Genomic DNA, 15,439 nt, shown 5'->3' on the forward strand with positions numbered 1-15,439 from the left:
CACTAGAAAATTGCTTAAATATACTATTCTATTTCAGATAGAATAGTTTTCTAGTTTTCTTGTATCCAAAAACCCAAAGGAACTATCATCTTACCTGCAGATATTGACCTGCAAATTTCTGCAGAGCCAGACCCTTGGTACCCCCTCCAATGGAGGACATTTCCAGCATGGCTGCAATGCTCCTCACACTACCTGCACTACCCGTATCCACAGTGCCACCCAGGTCGCTAGCACGCCTTAGTGGTTGGTAGGGGACCTCCAGTAGGGGTCCACTGCTTGTCTCCTTGGGCACTTCTGTCAGATTACTGCTGGAGCTTGAGATGGCTGAACTGGAGCGTTTGGGGGGAGGTGGAGGTGGACCCTTCTTCTTCTGCCTGAGTGCAAAGGACTGACTTCGGTTGACATTCTTGTCCGTCTGCCCTTTCATTGAGTTGCTGCGGCCCACCCGGGGGTGTTGTACTGTAGCATACTTTCCTCCTGAATCTGATATGTTTAGCTCGTCAGTCTCCTGCTCACCGTCAGACACAGCATAGCGATTAAAATTGTGGGCACGTTTTTTAGGCAGTCCATGCTTATCGCAAGGTTCATCGCTTTCTTGTGGCAGGCATAGGAGTGGCACTGAGATGGCAGGTCCTGGGGGCGTAGCCTCCATAGTTTCCACAGGCTGGGCAGCTGGGAGGGGATGGGACCTGTGAGTGGGGGACTGGGGAAGAGAACGTGGTGACACAGGCTTTTCTGTCTGCTGGAGTAGCTGAGAACTAGGTTTTGGTTTACCCTGTGGGGCGGCCATAGTTTGTGAAGTCAGAGGCTTTGTTTTGGTGGAGGTCTGCGGTGGCGTGTAGGGTGGTCCTGCACCTTGGGGATATGACTGGCGGGGTTTAAGCTGAGTTGATGAGACACTTCTCTGACCTCCCTGGCTGCTTTGACGCATGGTACGTGCTTCCTTCCTGGGTGGTCCGCTATGCTCCTCTGAGTCTCGGCTCTTATTAATGCTGCTCTCATGCAGACTTTGGGCTTGCTGCTGTGCACCCAGGGTGCTGGTGTTTCTGACCTCTGAGCCATCCTGGCAATCTGCAGGGCGAGTGAGAGCAGCCTGTAACTCCCCGCTCAGTTCACTGTCCTGGAAAGTGCTCATTTTAGGGGACATACACTCCCCACTGTCATGGGGCGGGCTCTCAATGGCCATCACATCTTGAGCGGCTGAAGGCTTTTTGCGCAATGTGTTGCGACCGTCTGAGGACTTCTGGATCTCTGCCAGCTTCTTCACTGCCAGCATAAGCTTCTTCTGGTGTCCTAAGGAAATTTGATTTGAGACAGAGTGTGAACTACCATGGCTTAGGCAGTTTAGTAAAAAACAACATTGGCTTTCACAATGAGTGATTCAAACATTTTTGTTTCAAATTGCTTCAAATTTACTGCCCTACAAAGACAAAATGCAAAACTTACATATTTTGTCAAAATTCAGTTATAAACAAAATAGGGTTTTTTAGACTATGATCTGTCCTGTGACAGATGGATTTGGTTGAACTATGCTCAAATTTAGTGAAAACAGAGTGACTTTTTTATAATCCTGTATAATAAACTTTATATGCAATCACATGCTTTAACATGATGCATTCCAGTCCATTGTCTCTCCTACCAAGCTTTATAATGCCAATCTCCTGAAGGTCCTCCCAAGTGATGTCAGTGATAAAGTCAATGTTCTCATATCCGTTTTGGACCAGAACTTGGTGGTACTGGCTCAACCCAATCATGGCTAACCACTCTCCTAGAGTTGCCTATAAATTCAATACAAATAATGTTAAATACATGTCTGGACGTATCGAAATAAATGTGTGTGTGTGTGTGTGTGTGTGTGTGCATTAAACTCACAGTTTTTTTGTTAGGCAGCCATTCATTTACAGTAAGCTTGTTTATCTCTGAAGTTATCTTCTTTCGATGTCCTGGTTTGGTCACTCCAATGGCGGTTAAATCCTAAAAATACATACAGGAGCCCCACCAACCATCAAATCCATAGCCAATGACATTCAAGCTCCTAAGACCTTATGCACACAAACACACTCAACCAAGTAGCATTCATTCTGTACATATAAACATATCATATACACCTAAAAAGATAAACGCATACAACTAGACATGCACAACTGAGCATATCAAACACTCTGATAGCCAATAAGCTGCAAAATGATAGAAGCTGATGTAAATAAAAATAAATGGGAAAGGCAAAACAATAACAACAGCAGGTGAGAAAAAGAAGCCTTTTCAGAGTACCCTCAAACATAACTATCTAATTCAAGCATATCCTAATTGAGCATGTCCTCAGTGCTTCCATAGAATTCCTGTTAATTTTGCTTTCAGTAATAACAACACATAAGTCCCATGAAACTGTTGGCTAATTATAATTAAAAAGGCATAGATGAGCTGCTTCTAGGAATTGCTCAAATATTCATTTAAGGAAATCATTAGCCATAGACTAGATTACACTCTGTAATATAATATAAATATAATGAAATAACCTATTATAATTGTATTGCACAATTTGCAGTCTCACTACATTTGCAAATATAACAAGATATTACTAGCAAAGCCTGTTTTTGTAATAAAATAAAATCTTTTATTTAGATGTTTTTATTATTTTATGTACACACAGGTCATTCACAACAGCATGTCAGAGTGCTGAACAGTTACTATGTGGGTCTAAATGTATCTGTTACTATAGACACTTTCTATTACTACACACTGTATTCCCTTAAAAATACAAACAAACACAATCACATAATAAATAGGACAAAATAAGACCCACATGGCTACTGTCATTTACCACAACCATGACAGTCTGGGATTGGTTTTGTGGGTGTGATCTTTCATCTTGCATTGGACAGGAAGACCAATCAGATTCTAACTCCCATAATGCCCCTGTTGGCCTTGCACGTGGCTTTTTGTGCTCCTGGTTCATTGCCAGCCATATTAGTTCAAAACTGATTGATATGTTTATCTTCCAACTTCTTTTCTGTGGTTTGAGTAGGTCTGTGAGTGGGTTACATTTAGGGAAGAGGAAAGTGACGTGAACAGTTTAGTGTGGCTTGGGACGGGGTTGGGGAGGGGACAACTCTTACCTCTGGGGTCATTCGGCTAATGGTAGCAATGTCATAGCCGGCGCTGATGAAGTTTGGAGCATACACCTGCAGCTGAAATTCACTCAGCCATTCGATAACAGCCTCTGAGTTCTAGAAGAGAAGATAGGTGGCAGTCTATCACTTTTTGGGTCCCAATGCCGAGGGATACTGAGGGTGGAGCAGACGCCAGGCCAACAAAGTGAGAAAGTTAGTCCCAGTGACCAGTGACTTCACTCAAATTCAGTAGTTCATAAATTAATTCACACCTTCCCCTACTGCTCTGTCTTTGTCCTATATTAGATAAAGAATTATTGCTCTTTGTCAGGGTACTTGTTTTGGCAATAGAAAAGCTGTAGCAAATAAGAGCTCCCGTTTATAACTAAAGAGCAAAGAAATTATTTTGTAAATCATAAAAACTAGTGGCTGCAAGATCCAGGCAATTGGTATTTTGAGTTAAATTATTTTTTTTAATTATGACTATGACCCCTGTTAATGTTCTAGGCAAGGTTTAGATCTAATAAAAACAACAACTTTCTATAGGGAATCAGTATCTGTTTTGGAAAGCCATTCCTCTTGAAGTGGGAGGATGCAATCTAACTCTGTGTAGGAGAGCCAAAAAGAGAGGTGGGCAGCAAGCAAAAATAGGGCTGTTTTAAACAGATGGCACTTAAAACCAGACATCCAGCATGGAGCAGTTCTACTCAGCAGCTCCAAAGCCCCACTGGGGACAAATATGTCAACTACAGTTCTGTGTTATGTGACTAAACAGTGGAACACGTAGTCTGAAATGATAATACTGAAAACAGGTGATAGATTAGTTGAATTGTCAGACTGGTGCCTTTGTGATTTAAGGTAATTGTAAAAATGACTTCATAAAAAACAGAAAATTTTGAATATATGTTACCAAGCTAAGCTGCGACATACAAACTCAGTGTTTATAGGATGATAAAGGAACAACAAATTTTGGGTGAAATGTGCCTTTAATACCTTCACACTATTATGTTCAGTTGCTTTGTTGTTAACCTTTTAGAGCAAAACATAGGCAGCATACTGTAGTAACATTTACTCTACTGCTGCAACTGTTCAATCATTCTTACAATTCCGCAAGTCACAATGTGGGTAGACAACACCATCTCCTGCTCACATCCATTACTATTTCACCCCTAAAATATCATAATTCATATTCAAATCACACATCTACATTCTTGGGTACTCTCTGAAAAGAAACCAAAGGTGAAATTTACTGCAAATAATGCAAAAATTAGAATAGACTTTCAAAATGCAGAAAAGAAAATGAGATGAATGATCAGAAATGGATCAGCAAAAAAGGAATAACTGTCGATATCAGACAAGAGTGGCTGAAAGATGCCTGCAGGTAAGGACAGCATGCAATGAAGCCCACTCACCTTGTCCTGACCACAACCCAGTGCTCGTAATACCGATGAGGCCAGCTTTGAGAGGAAGTGCTGGGACAGCATCCTGGATGTGCAGGTGGCAGTGCATATATTTGTGTGTGTGTGTGTGCATGTGTGTGTGAGAGTGCGTGTGCCTGTTTGAGGGTGAGGTAAGGGGACAGTGTGATTCAAGCTAGAGTGAGAGTCTCCTTACCTTCCCCTCGGGCAGCGCCTCCCCTTTCCTCTGGGACACCGCCTCCCCACATGGCTGCTCGTGAAGCGGACAGCTTGATAAACTCTGACTGCGTGAGGAGGGTCCTGAAAGAACCATGAGATCATTCATACACATTCGTGCTTCGCAATTTCATTACCAATCCCCTTTTATGTTTCCTCACCAACTAGCCACCCGAGCCAATCAGATCCTTGCATTGCTTCCTCCCACCCACAGCTATTAATGTAACCATCTGGCACAGAAAAAGTAGCCAAGTTTCTAATTTGTGAAGGAATGATAGAACATTTAGGATGGAAAGAGTTCTTTGTGACAAAATACATATTATGCCATTTTCTCTTTAGAAGAGTTGTTTAAAATTCCCACTAACCCTTTGTGGTGGAAACTGCAGGGTGATCCAAAGACTTGGTCTGCTCCAGGAGGTGTTCTTTAGCTTTGGCTGACTGGGACAAAACCGTGGCCAGAAGCTACAGGATAAACAGATCAAAAAAATCAAATCAAAATATCATTGCAGACTATGTGAGTTCACCTGAAATTGTTCTCCTAACACGTAGCTTTGAAAAATAAAGCTTTGCAAAAATGGGTGAAAAGGTCCTGTTGGAATATCCAGATAAAAGTAACGTCATGGTTACTGGTGTAACCTCCGTTCCCTGATGGAGGGAATGAGACGTTGGTGTCGATGCAGTGACACTAGGGGTCACTCTTGGGAGCCCGAGACACCTCTGGTCTTTGATAAAAGGCCAATGAAAATTGGCAAGTGGTATTTGCATGCCACTCCCCCGGACATACGGGTATAAAAGGAGCTGGTATGCAACCACTCATTCAGGTTTTACGCTGAGGAGCCGATATAAGGTCCGGCCATTTCAGCGGGTAGTTCAGCGTTGTGGCAGGAGGGACCAATGTCTCGTTCCCTCCATCAGGGAACAGAGGTTACACCAGTAACCATGACGTTCCCTATCTGTCACTCACTTGACGCTGGTGTCGATGTAGTGACACTAGGGGTCCCTATACAAAATGCCACAAGGCTGAACTGTGTTACGTGAACTGGCGGTGTGTGGTGGGCAGACTTGCTGTGTGCCTCATAGCCAGCACACCAGGTCGACACGTAACCTCCCCCAACACAGTTATGAGTGTCGAACGGCCCTTTTTGGGGACAAGTCGACTACCCAAAGATAGAGACAGGCTTAACCCAGTCGTGGCCTCTTTTCCCCTTCTCTTTTTCCACTCCCTAAAAAAGAAGGGGGATTATCCGACTGGGCCGCCAGGTCTAGTCGGGGGGTGTCCCTCCCAAGGGGAGGACACCGTGGAGACCACACTTCGCCCCAAGAGAGGGGGGATATTTAAGTGGAAGAATACGTCACATGGTCTTTCCAACCATGTGGAGAGCCTTCAAGGTAGATCCTGCCCAATGGGGGAGGAGTTACTACAAACATGGAGACTGGGGCAGAGGGGCTCTGCCCAAGGAAGACGCAGTTTGCCAGTAGGGAAACGAATTAGCGGAAGATATAGATCGAATGTTGTTAGCCTTACAGGGAACCGCCACATGCGGAGCACCTACCCCAGAACAGGGCTCTTAGTTAGCGCGTGTACTGGGCCGGCAGCGAGCCTCTCCGACAACTCGACTGCCACAGGGCTCGGAGGAAGTCAACCAGGGAAAAAATTTTGTGAACACTACTGGGAATTAACGGCGCATGTCTTCAGCTCAAAAGAAGGTGGAAGGCGCTATGTGCAAGTGATACACCCGGCTATCCCGGGCTTATCCGCTTGTGTTGCGTGCCACTACCTGGGACGAAACCGGTTCCACCCGGAGGTTGTAGAACCTTGCAAAGGTGTTGGGTGTTGCCCAGCCCACTGCTCTGCAAATGTCTGTTAGAGAGGCACCTCCAGCCAGGGCCCAAGAAGCCGCTACACCACGGGTAGAATGGGCTCGTAGCCCGAACTAGCACGTGCTTGCCCTGGATTAAAGGCCGGAACCTCCGCAGGGCAAGCAGAATTGCCAGTAACTCGAGGCAGTTGATGTGCCAACGTAGTCGCGGACCCGTCCAGAGGCCGGCGGCTGTGTGCCCGTTGCAAACAGCGCCCCAGCCCATTTTGGAGGCGTCTGTCGTGACCACGATGCGCCTGGAGACCAGTTCTAGGGGAACACCTGCTCGTAGATATGAGAGGTCGGTCCAAGGGCTGAAAAGATGGTGACAGACTGACGTAATGTCCCGTGGCGCCATGCCCGTCTCAGGACTCGAGTCTGGAGCCAGTGCTGAAGCGGCCTCGTATGCATCAACCCGAGCGGGGTGGCCACCGCCGAGGATGCCATATGCCCCAGGAGCCTCTGAAAAAGTTTCAGTGGAACTGCTGTTTTCTGTTTGAACGCCTTCAAACAGGCCAGCACCGACCGGGCACGCTCGTTCGTAAGGCGCACAGTCAAGGAGACTGAGTCCAACTCCAAACCGAGAAAAGAGATGCTCTGAACCGGGAGGAGCTTGCTCTTTTCCCAGTTGACCCGAAGCCCTCGTCGGCTGAGGTGTGAGAGCACCAGGTCCCTGTGTGCGCATAACATGTCTCGAGAGTGAGCTAAGATTAGCCAGTCGTCGAGATAGTTGAGAATGCGAATGCCCACCTCCCTTAACGGGGCAAGGGCAGCCTCTGCGACGCGAGGAGACAGGGACAGGCCGAAAGGGAGGACTTTGTACTGATACGCCTGACCCTCGAACGCGAACCGCAGGAAGGGTCTGTGTCGAGGAAGGATCGAGATGTGAAAGTACGCATCCTTCAGGTCTACAGCCGCGAAACAATCTTGATGCCGGACGCTTGCTAGAATGCGTCTTTGCGTCAGCATCTTGAACGGGAGTCTGTGTAAAGCCCGGTTCAGTACTCGCAGGTCCAAGATTGTCCGCAACCCACCGCCTTTTTCGGTATGATGAAGTAGGGGCTGTAAAACCCTTTCTTCATCTCAGCTGGAGGGACAGGTTCTATCGCGCCCTTCCGTAGGAGGGTAGCGATCTCCGCGCGCAGGGTGACAGCGTTTTCGCCCTTGACCAAGGTGAATTGAATACCGCTGAACCTGGGCGGGCGCCTGGTGAACCAAATCACGTAGCCGAGTCGGACGGTCCGGACCAGCCACCGCGATGGATTGGAAAGCGCAAGCCGTGCGTCTAAATTCCGTGCGAGGGGGATCAAGGGGACAACGTCGTCGGACGTACCGGCAGGTGGGGCCTTGCGGCGGGGCGGAGCGCGAGGTGCCACAGCACGTCATGGCCGTGCTGAGTCTAGGGACATCGAAGCACTTACCTGGCTCCTTGTGACCACCCCCGGAACAGCCTGAGATGGGGGAGGAAGAGGCCTGTCCTCGTAATCCGTGGAGGCTGCCACATCGGGGGTGGCTGTGTGGCACAGCTGGGCGCTCAGGGGCGGAAAGGGCAGCGCTGGAGCGCCAATCCTGCAAGAAAAAGCCTGTGGACGGTAGTCGTGGTGAAGACCGTACACACCGGGTATGTGACCCAGGGAGGAAGGAAGCCGCTCTTTTGCTGAACTGTTGGGTACCGCAGCCACTTGGGCGTGCGGCGAAATCAAACAAAAAGGCAACAAAAGATTTTCCACCCGGCCCTCCACCGGGGGATGGAGTGGTCTTTCTACCAGCTCCATGTGAGTGGGTTCCCTCGTCCCTGGATTGCCCGTCTCAGGGGCGCTTCGAGGACCTCCGTGGGTTCTTCGGTGCCAGCTGTGAGACGGGTGGCATCGGCTTCCTGCGGTGGGCTCCACGCCGGGGCCGGACTGAAGGGGTGGGCTGCGGTGGAGCCGGTGCAGTCACCGCAGGGGGACGCCCTTGGCGATGAGCAGACGGGGTGTGGGATCTTGAGCCGCGCCGGGGCAGGATGTGCCGGATTGCTTCCGTCTGCTGCTTTACCATCGAGAACTGCTGGGCAAAGTCCTCAACAGTGTTGCCGAATAGGCCCGCCTGGGAAATGGGGGCAGCAAGGAACCGTGTCTTGTCGGCCTCGCCCATCTCGACCAGGTTGAGCCACAGGTGGCGCTCCTGGACCACTAGTGTGGCCATCGTCTGCCCGAGAGTCCGCGCCGTGACCTTCGTCGCCTGGAGGGCGAGGTCGGTCGCCGAGCGCAGTTCCTGCATCAAATCTGGGGTGGAACTACCCTCGTGCAGTTCTTTCAGCGCCTTGGCTTGGTGGACCTGCAGGAGAGCCATGGCATGCAGGGCAGAGGCGGCTTGTCCAGCAGCGCTGTAGGCTTTAGCTGTCAGGGACGACGTGAGCCTACAGGGCTTGGACGGGAGCTTAGGGCGTCCAAGCCAGGTGGCGGCGCTCTGCGGGCATAAGTGCACCGTGAGCGCCTTATCCACCGGGGGAATCACCGTATAGCCCCTGGCCGCCCCGCCATCGAGGGTAGTGAGAGCGGGGGAACTGCGAAGTCGGGGCCGGGCAGTAAAAGGTGCCTCTCACGACTTTGTCAGCTCCTCATGCACCTCCGGGAAGAATGGCACTGGAGCGGGGCGCAGCTGTTTTGAGCGGCGCCACGAGCCCAGAAACCAATCATCAAGCCGCGAGGGTTCAGGGGAGAGCGGAGGGTTCCACTCTAGCCCGATGCTCGCGGCCGCCCGGGAAAGCATGTCCGTCATTTCGGCATCGGCCTGTGACTGGGCGACCGTCCCCGAAGTGGGAAGCCCAGCTGAGGCTTCTGTGTCTGACTGGACAAGCCCGCTCTCCGATGCTGCGCTCGAGAGCTCATCATCTTTGCGGGCCCCGAACAAGAAGCCAGACTCGCCGTGCGACGAGCCGGCGAACTCATCCGGAAGCCCAATTGGGGCAGACGAGCATGCTGGGGAATGGGAGGTCCGCGGGGGGATACCCGGCGGTTACAAAAGCAAGCCGCGACCGCAACGTTGCCATGGTCATGTTCTCGCAGTGAGAACATGAACCATTCATAAACGCTGCCTCCGTGTGGGTCGCGCTCAGACACGAAAGACAGCGATCATGACCATCCGAAGTTGAGAGAAAACGACCGCAACCAGGAATAACACACGATCGGAAAGGCATCTTTAGAAAGGCGCGTCTTAAAAAGATGTTCCGTGTGTGCGCTCTTTTAGAGAAATATACTCTTTTAGAGGGGAAAAACGCTCTTTCAGAAAATATACTCTCTAGTTTTTCTGCTGAAGCACCCAGGGGCGTTCTCTGCAGTGCACCAGTGCAGAGGAGGGAGAAGCCGTTGAAATGCGCCGTCAGATCCAGCAGAGGTGAATGAACAGTGCTATTCAGCTCAGTGAGCATGACCGTTCGGCTCCGAAGAGAAAATCTGAATGAGTGGTTGCATACCAGCTCCTTTTATACCTGTATGTCCGGGGGAGTGGCATGCAAATACCATTCGCCAATTTTCATTGGCCTTTTATCAAAGACCAGATGTGTCTCGGGCTCCCAAGAGTGACCCCTAGTGTCACTACATCGACACCAACGTCGAGTGAGTGACAGATAGGGAACTTCTGATGCTTGCTTTTACATTTTACTTTAACATTATATCTGATCATTTGTGCTCATCCGCTGGTCCAAGATGGTTTATTTGGACTACCAGCTTGTACATTAGGGGGTCGACATTGTAGATCATCTTGTTCAACTTGGTCATGACTGGTAGTAATACAGTAATACGGTACCTCTAATGATGTCTGCCATAGCATAAAGACCAGTTACACAACATTCATAAGGCAATCTTAGACCGAACAACAAATAAGGCAGTTCTTCTGAGTCCTTCAGAGTTTTGCTTAATCCAGGATTAGAATTCAATTGTTTGCAGACTGTTTGCATGTCACATTGCTCACCTTGACTCCCTCTGCCTGTGCATGGAGGATACTGCTGCTGCCTGCGCTCTGTCCACTACCAGAGGATCGAGCACTGGCCACGCTACCTGAACTGCCCACACTACTCCGGTCTCCACCTGAAACAACAAGCCCCCAGCAAATACACACACAGTCAGCCCAGTCAGACCACACCATTCAAAACTTAAACACTCTGAACTCCCCCTCTGCAATGCACTGATACACAGGATGGACTACTGATACAAGAACTAAGCACCATGTGACTACACACAAGAAGAGCCACAAAAGACAGAGACAGGGTAAATGACACAATGCTGAACAAAGACACGACAACTGATGGATACAGGACATATTAGACACAGTCGGTAAAACAGACACAGCACACTCACACTGCCCTAATCGAAAAGTTTGCACACACAGATACAGACATATCTGAGGATTGTCTGTACGGCCCTGTTCCAAATGGCATCCTTAGCCCTAGTGATCCTCCTCAGAGTCTATATTTAGCCACATGTGCAGGCTTGGCAAAAGGGTGCATCGAGGGTGGAAACTGACCACAAAGGGGGAGCTCATGCACCTTCCTGAATCTTGAAACGCCAAACCTGCTGAAAAAACCCCCAAAAAAACAGCATAGCTGGCAACCAGCATATGTTGCATTTGGAATGCTAGTCCACAACACGAGATCTTGGTGTGCTGGTGTTCCAACAAGGCTATCTGACTAACTTAACCAGCAAGAATTTGTTGGTTAACCATTTTTACCAGAACAAACAGTATCAAACCAGCACTAACCAGCCTAGAACAGCATGGGAATTGCATGCTGGTTAAGCTGGTCTTTTCACACTGCAAAAATGTGTTCTCTTAACCAGTATTTTTGTCTTGTTTTCCAGTAAAAATTTATAAACATCCTTAAAGCAAGATACATTTACTTGAGAAGTAAAAAGACATAAGATATTAAGACTTGTTTTCAGAGAAATCTTTATGCTTATTAAGGTATTACGGTAGTATAGAAGTATTATGCTTAAAAAAACTTAATATAAAGGAAAACAAGTTTAATTTTCATACCACATTAGCAAAAATGTTTTGTTTGAGGCATAAATCTCATTATGACATCTCTGAAAACAGTCTTATGTCATTTTATCTTGTTTTAAGGATGTTTACATGTAAACAAGACAGAAATACTGAGTAAGAAACTTTTATTACAGTGCAGCAAGGAAATGTGACACCCTACGGTCCCGTGAACTTCATGGATGTATGCGGGACCGCATATCCACATTAAGTGTGCCATTTGGGACAGAGCCTATGTGTGTTCCTGGGGGGACGGCTCCATGGATGTTATTATAATAGAGAGGATGAGAGTTTTTCAGTGTGCCAAAATGCCTGCAGCTGAAGAAGGGTCTGAGGTCAGGCATACAGCAGCTGCTCCAGGAGTGTAGTAAAGCAGGGGGAAATATGAGAGAAGAGGAAGAGGAGGAGGAAAGGGCAGCCCTGCTGTTACCTGCTACAGGCTTGCGCAGTACCCAGATCTCCTCACTGCTGCCACACTGGGGGCCACCAACTGGGGTGGGTGAGCCATGGGGACTGGACTCTGGACCGCGAGAACCTTTAACACAGAAACCATCATTAACTGTGCCCTGGCCTGCCACCTGCCCAGGGAGGATTTCAGGAAAGGCCGGGCAAAAGGGAACCTCAACTATATCTATCCGCTTAAGCAAACTTCGCAATCTTTAGCAACCACTCTCTTTCTTTCAAACACACACAGGTCAAGCACGCATATATATACTGTATATCTAACACAAATATATATGAACATTTATATAGCATATAAAAAATATATAAAAAGAAACATGCACTGTAAACAGTATATATATATATATATATATATATATATATATATATATATATGCCTTGAATTACACAAACACATAGGTAAAAACATATATAATATATACAGATATATATGATTATATATGTAAGTAGGTGAAACAACCAGAGGAACTGCAGTGCATTACAGGAGCAGTTCATTAGGGATCCCACAGACTTAAACCACAAGTGTACATTAATGCACTTTAATAAAAACTCTATAACATAATATACAGTATAGCTCATGCCTCTAATCATTGGAGAGACAAGGTTTGTACCAGAAATTTCAATATAATCACACTTATTTTATGATTACTGAACATTTACAACCGAAACAGATGATTTCATATTTAAATGTATGCTGATCCAGAAAATTTGCTTTGATACGCACACACTGAAAGGATCAGAGTTAGTATATGAATGGACAGATCAGTACAACAGAGACGAAGAGAGATGAAACAGACAGACATTCATTGACAGCAAACAGAGGGACTGATGGTAGTGTGAGCTGCAGTAATGGAGGGGTGAAAGTGTGGCTGTGCATTCCCGATGAGTCACATGAAAAGTAGTGAATCCCAGGTGTGGTCATCATGAAGATAGAGGGAAAATATAGCACAAGGTCATAAGATTTGGATAATTTAGGGGAAAAAGAGGAAATTCAACAAAGAGAGGCCTACAAACCTCTTTTGTGATGGTTAAAAGACTTACTGGACAAATCTGGGTCATTCTTGGTCTCTAACAAAAAGCAAATCAACCAAAATAATGTTTAAGTAAATTAAATTAAATGTATTCATTAAACATAAAATAAACATTTCAGAAAACTTTAAGGAATTATTGGAGCTATTTATTTTAATTGTATGCAGACTTTCTAACCGCAGGTGTCCACTGCTGCCATGTGAGCGTGTGTTTTCAATTCAGTCTCTATGGGAGCTGAGCGACAGGCTCTCAGGTGGGTTTGTGAGATTGACAGTGGAGCAGAGTGAGAGAATAGAGTCTTAAAATGTTAAAGATATAGTTCACCAAAAAATTTAAATTCTCTCATCATATGCTCACCCTCATGTCATCCCAGATGTGAATGACTTTCTTTGATGGCAGTGCTTCAAAATATGCCAAGAGTGCTTTATTTTCAGGGGAATTCAGTGCTTAAATCAGTGCTTGTTTACGTGTGCAAAAAGTGTGCGAACTGAATTTGAAATCTGAATGAAATATAGTAATGTATAGCTACTATATTTCATTAAGATTTATATTCAGAATATATTCAGAATACATTTAATTTATTGTTGCTATGCTACGGCTGGGTTAACAATAATTTATTTAATGACAGTATGTGAACTTTTGAAATTGTAAATAAAGTTAGAATTTATTCCAACAGTGATCATGTATGTATGACTTTATTCACTATGTATTGAAATTAATTATAGAAAATAATACTAAAAATAATTTGGAGTTTTGAGCAGATTTCTTCTGCACCAGTGGACACGTAGGGTAAACAATTGGTGTATTGCAATTTAAGACATTCCTTAAAGCTTTGTGAATAATAATAATAATAATAATAATAATACAGTGGAGACAGATTAGGGGACCTGTACCTTGTCCACTGTGTGGCTCTCCTGAGGTGTTTGGGGACCTGTTATAGCCAAAGGAAGTGAAAAGTGGCAGATGGGAATGTGGTGGCGGAGGTGGAGGAGGCGGCAGGATATGAATCTCATGATACGAGTCCCCATTCACCATGGCAACGGCGGGCGACACAGGGCCGCACACCGGCGCACAGAGCTGTATCTTTTGATACTGTTGGGTACAAGTGACTGTACTCCATGAACCTAGATACGACAACACCAACCACCACCACAACAAACAAAAACAATGACACATAAGAGAGGGAAAGCAAATTAACCAAACACAAAGTCACCACACAATTCAAAACAGCAAAACCATAAAAGACAAATTAAAAGGAAGAAATAAAGATGCTTAATTGTTTTCATTTTGAGCTATTCAGTGTGAATGAAATGAAATAACTTTCCTTCTAAATGATATGATTTTTTTTTTTTTTATATACAGGTGCATCTCAATAAATTAGAATGTCGTGGAAAAGTTCATTTATTTCAGTAATTCAACTCAAATTGTGAAACTCGTGTATTAAATAAATTCAATGCACACAGACTGAAGTAGTTTAAGTCTTTGGTTCTTTTAATTGTGATGATTTTGGCTCACATTTAACAAAAACCCACCAATTCACTATCTCAAAAAATTAGAATACATCATAACCAATTAAAAAAACATTTTTAGTGAATTGTTGGCCTTCTGGAAAGTATGTTCATTTACTGTATATGTACTCAATACTTGGTAGGGGCTCCTTTTGCTTTAATTACTGCCTCAATTCAGCGTGGCATGGAGGCGATCAGTTTGTGGCACTGCTGAGGTGGTATGGAAGCCCAGGTTTCTTTGACAGTGGCCTTCAGCTCATCTGCATTTTTTGGTCTCTTGTTTCTCATTTTCCTCTTGACAATACCCCATAGATTCTCTATGGGGTTCAGGTCTGGTGAGTTTGCTGGCCAGTCAAGCACACCAACACCATGGTCATTTAACCAACTTTTGGTGCTTTTGGCAGTGTGGGCAGGTGCCAAATCCTGCTGGAAAATGAAATCAGCATCTTTAAAAAGCTGGTCAGCAGAAGGAAGCATGAAGTGCTCCAAAATTTCTTGGTAAACGGGTGCAGTGACTTTGGTTTTCAAAAAACACAATGGACCAACACCAGCAGATGACATTGCACCCCAAATCATCACAGACTGTGGAAACTTAACACTGGACTTCAAGCAACTTGGGCTATGAGCTTCTCCACCCTTCCTCCAGACTCTAGGACCTTGGTTTCCAAATGAAATACAAAACTTGCTCTCATCTGAAAAGAGGACTTTGGACCACTGGGCAACAGTCCAGTTCTTCTTCTCCTTAGCTCAGGTAAGACGCCTCTGACGTCGTCTGTGGTTCAGGAGTGGCTTAACAAGAGGAATACAACAACTGTAGCCAA

The 15,439-nt window shown here is 46.1% G+C and overlaps 1 protein-coding gene across 1 annotated transcript in view; it reads right to left on the minus strand.

Moving 5' to 3' along the window:
• Positions 1-15,439, minus strand: part of LOC127451440 (caskin-1-like) — a 146,493-nt gene that overhangs the window by 6,962 nt on the left and 124,092 nt on the right. Inside the window, exons 11-20 of the mRNA XM_051716153.1 lie at positions 14,004-14,234; positions 13,123-13,149; positions 12,050-12,154; positions 10,558-10,673; positions 5,110-5,206; positions 4,725-4,828; positions 3,117-3,227; positions 1,873-1,974; positions 1,640-1,778; positions 95-1,293 (exon numbers count right to left, since the gene is read on the minus strand). Of these exons, the coding sequence (XP_051572113.1) occupies positions 95-1,293; positions 1,640-1,778; positions 1,873-1,974; positions 3,117-3,227; positions 4,725-4,828; positions 5,110-5,206; positions 10,558-10,673; positions 12,050-12,154; positions 13,123-13,149; positions 14,004-14,234 (2,231 nt within the window). The remainder of the gene's footprint in view (positions 1-94; positions 1,294-1,639; positions 1,779-1,872; positions 1,975-3,116; positions 3,228-4,724; positions 4,829-5,109; positions 5,207-10,557; positions 10,674-12,049; positions 12,155-13,122; positions 13,150-14,003; positions 14,235-15,439) is intronic.

This window comes from Myxocyprinus asiaticus, chromosome 14 (genome assembly GCF_019703515.2).
Source record: "Myxocyprinus asiaticus isolate MX2 ecotype Aquarium Trade chromosome 14, UBuf_Myxa_2, whole genome shotgun sequence".
Taxonomy (NCBI): domain Eukaryota; kingdom Metazoa; phylum Chordata; class Actinopteri; order Cypriniformes; family Catostomidae; genus Myxocyprinus; species Myxocyprinus asiaticus.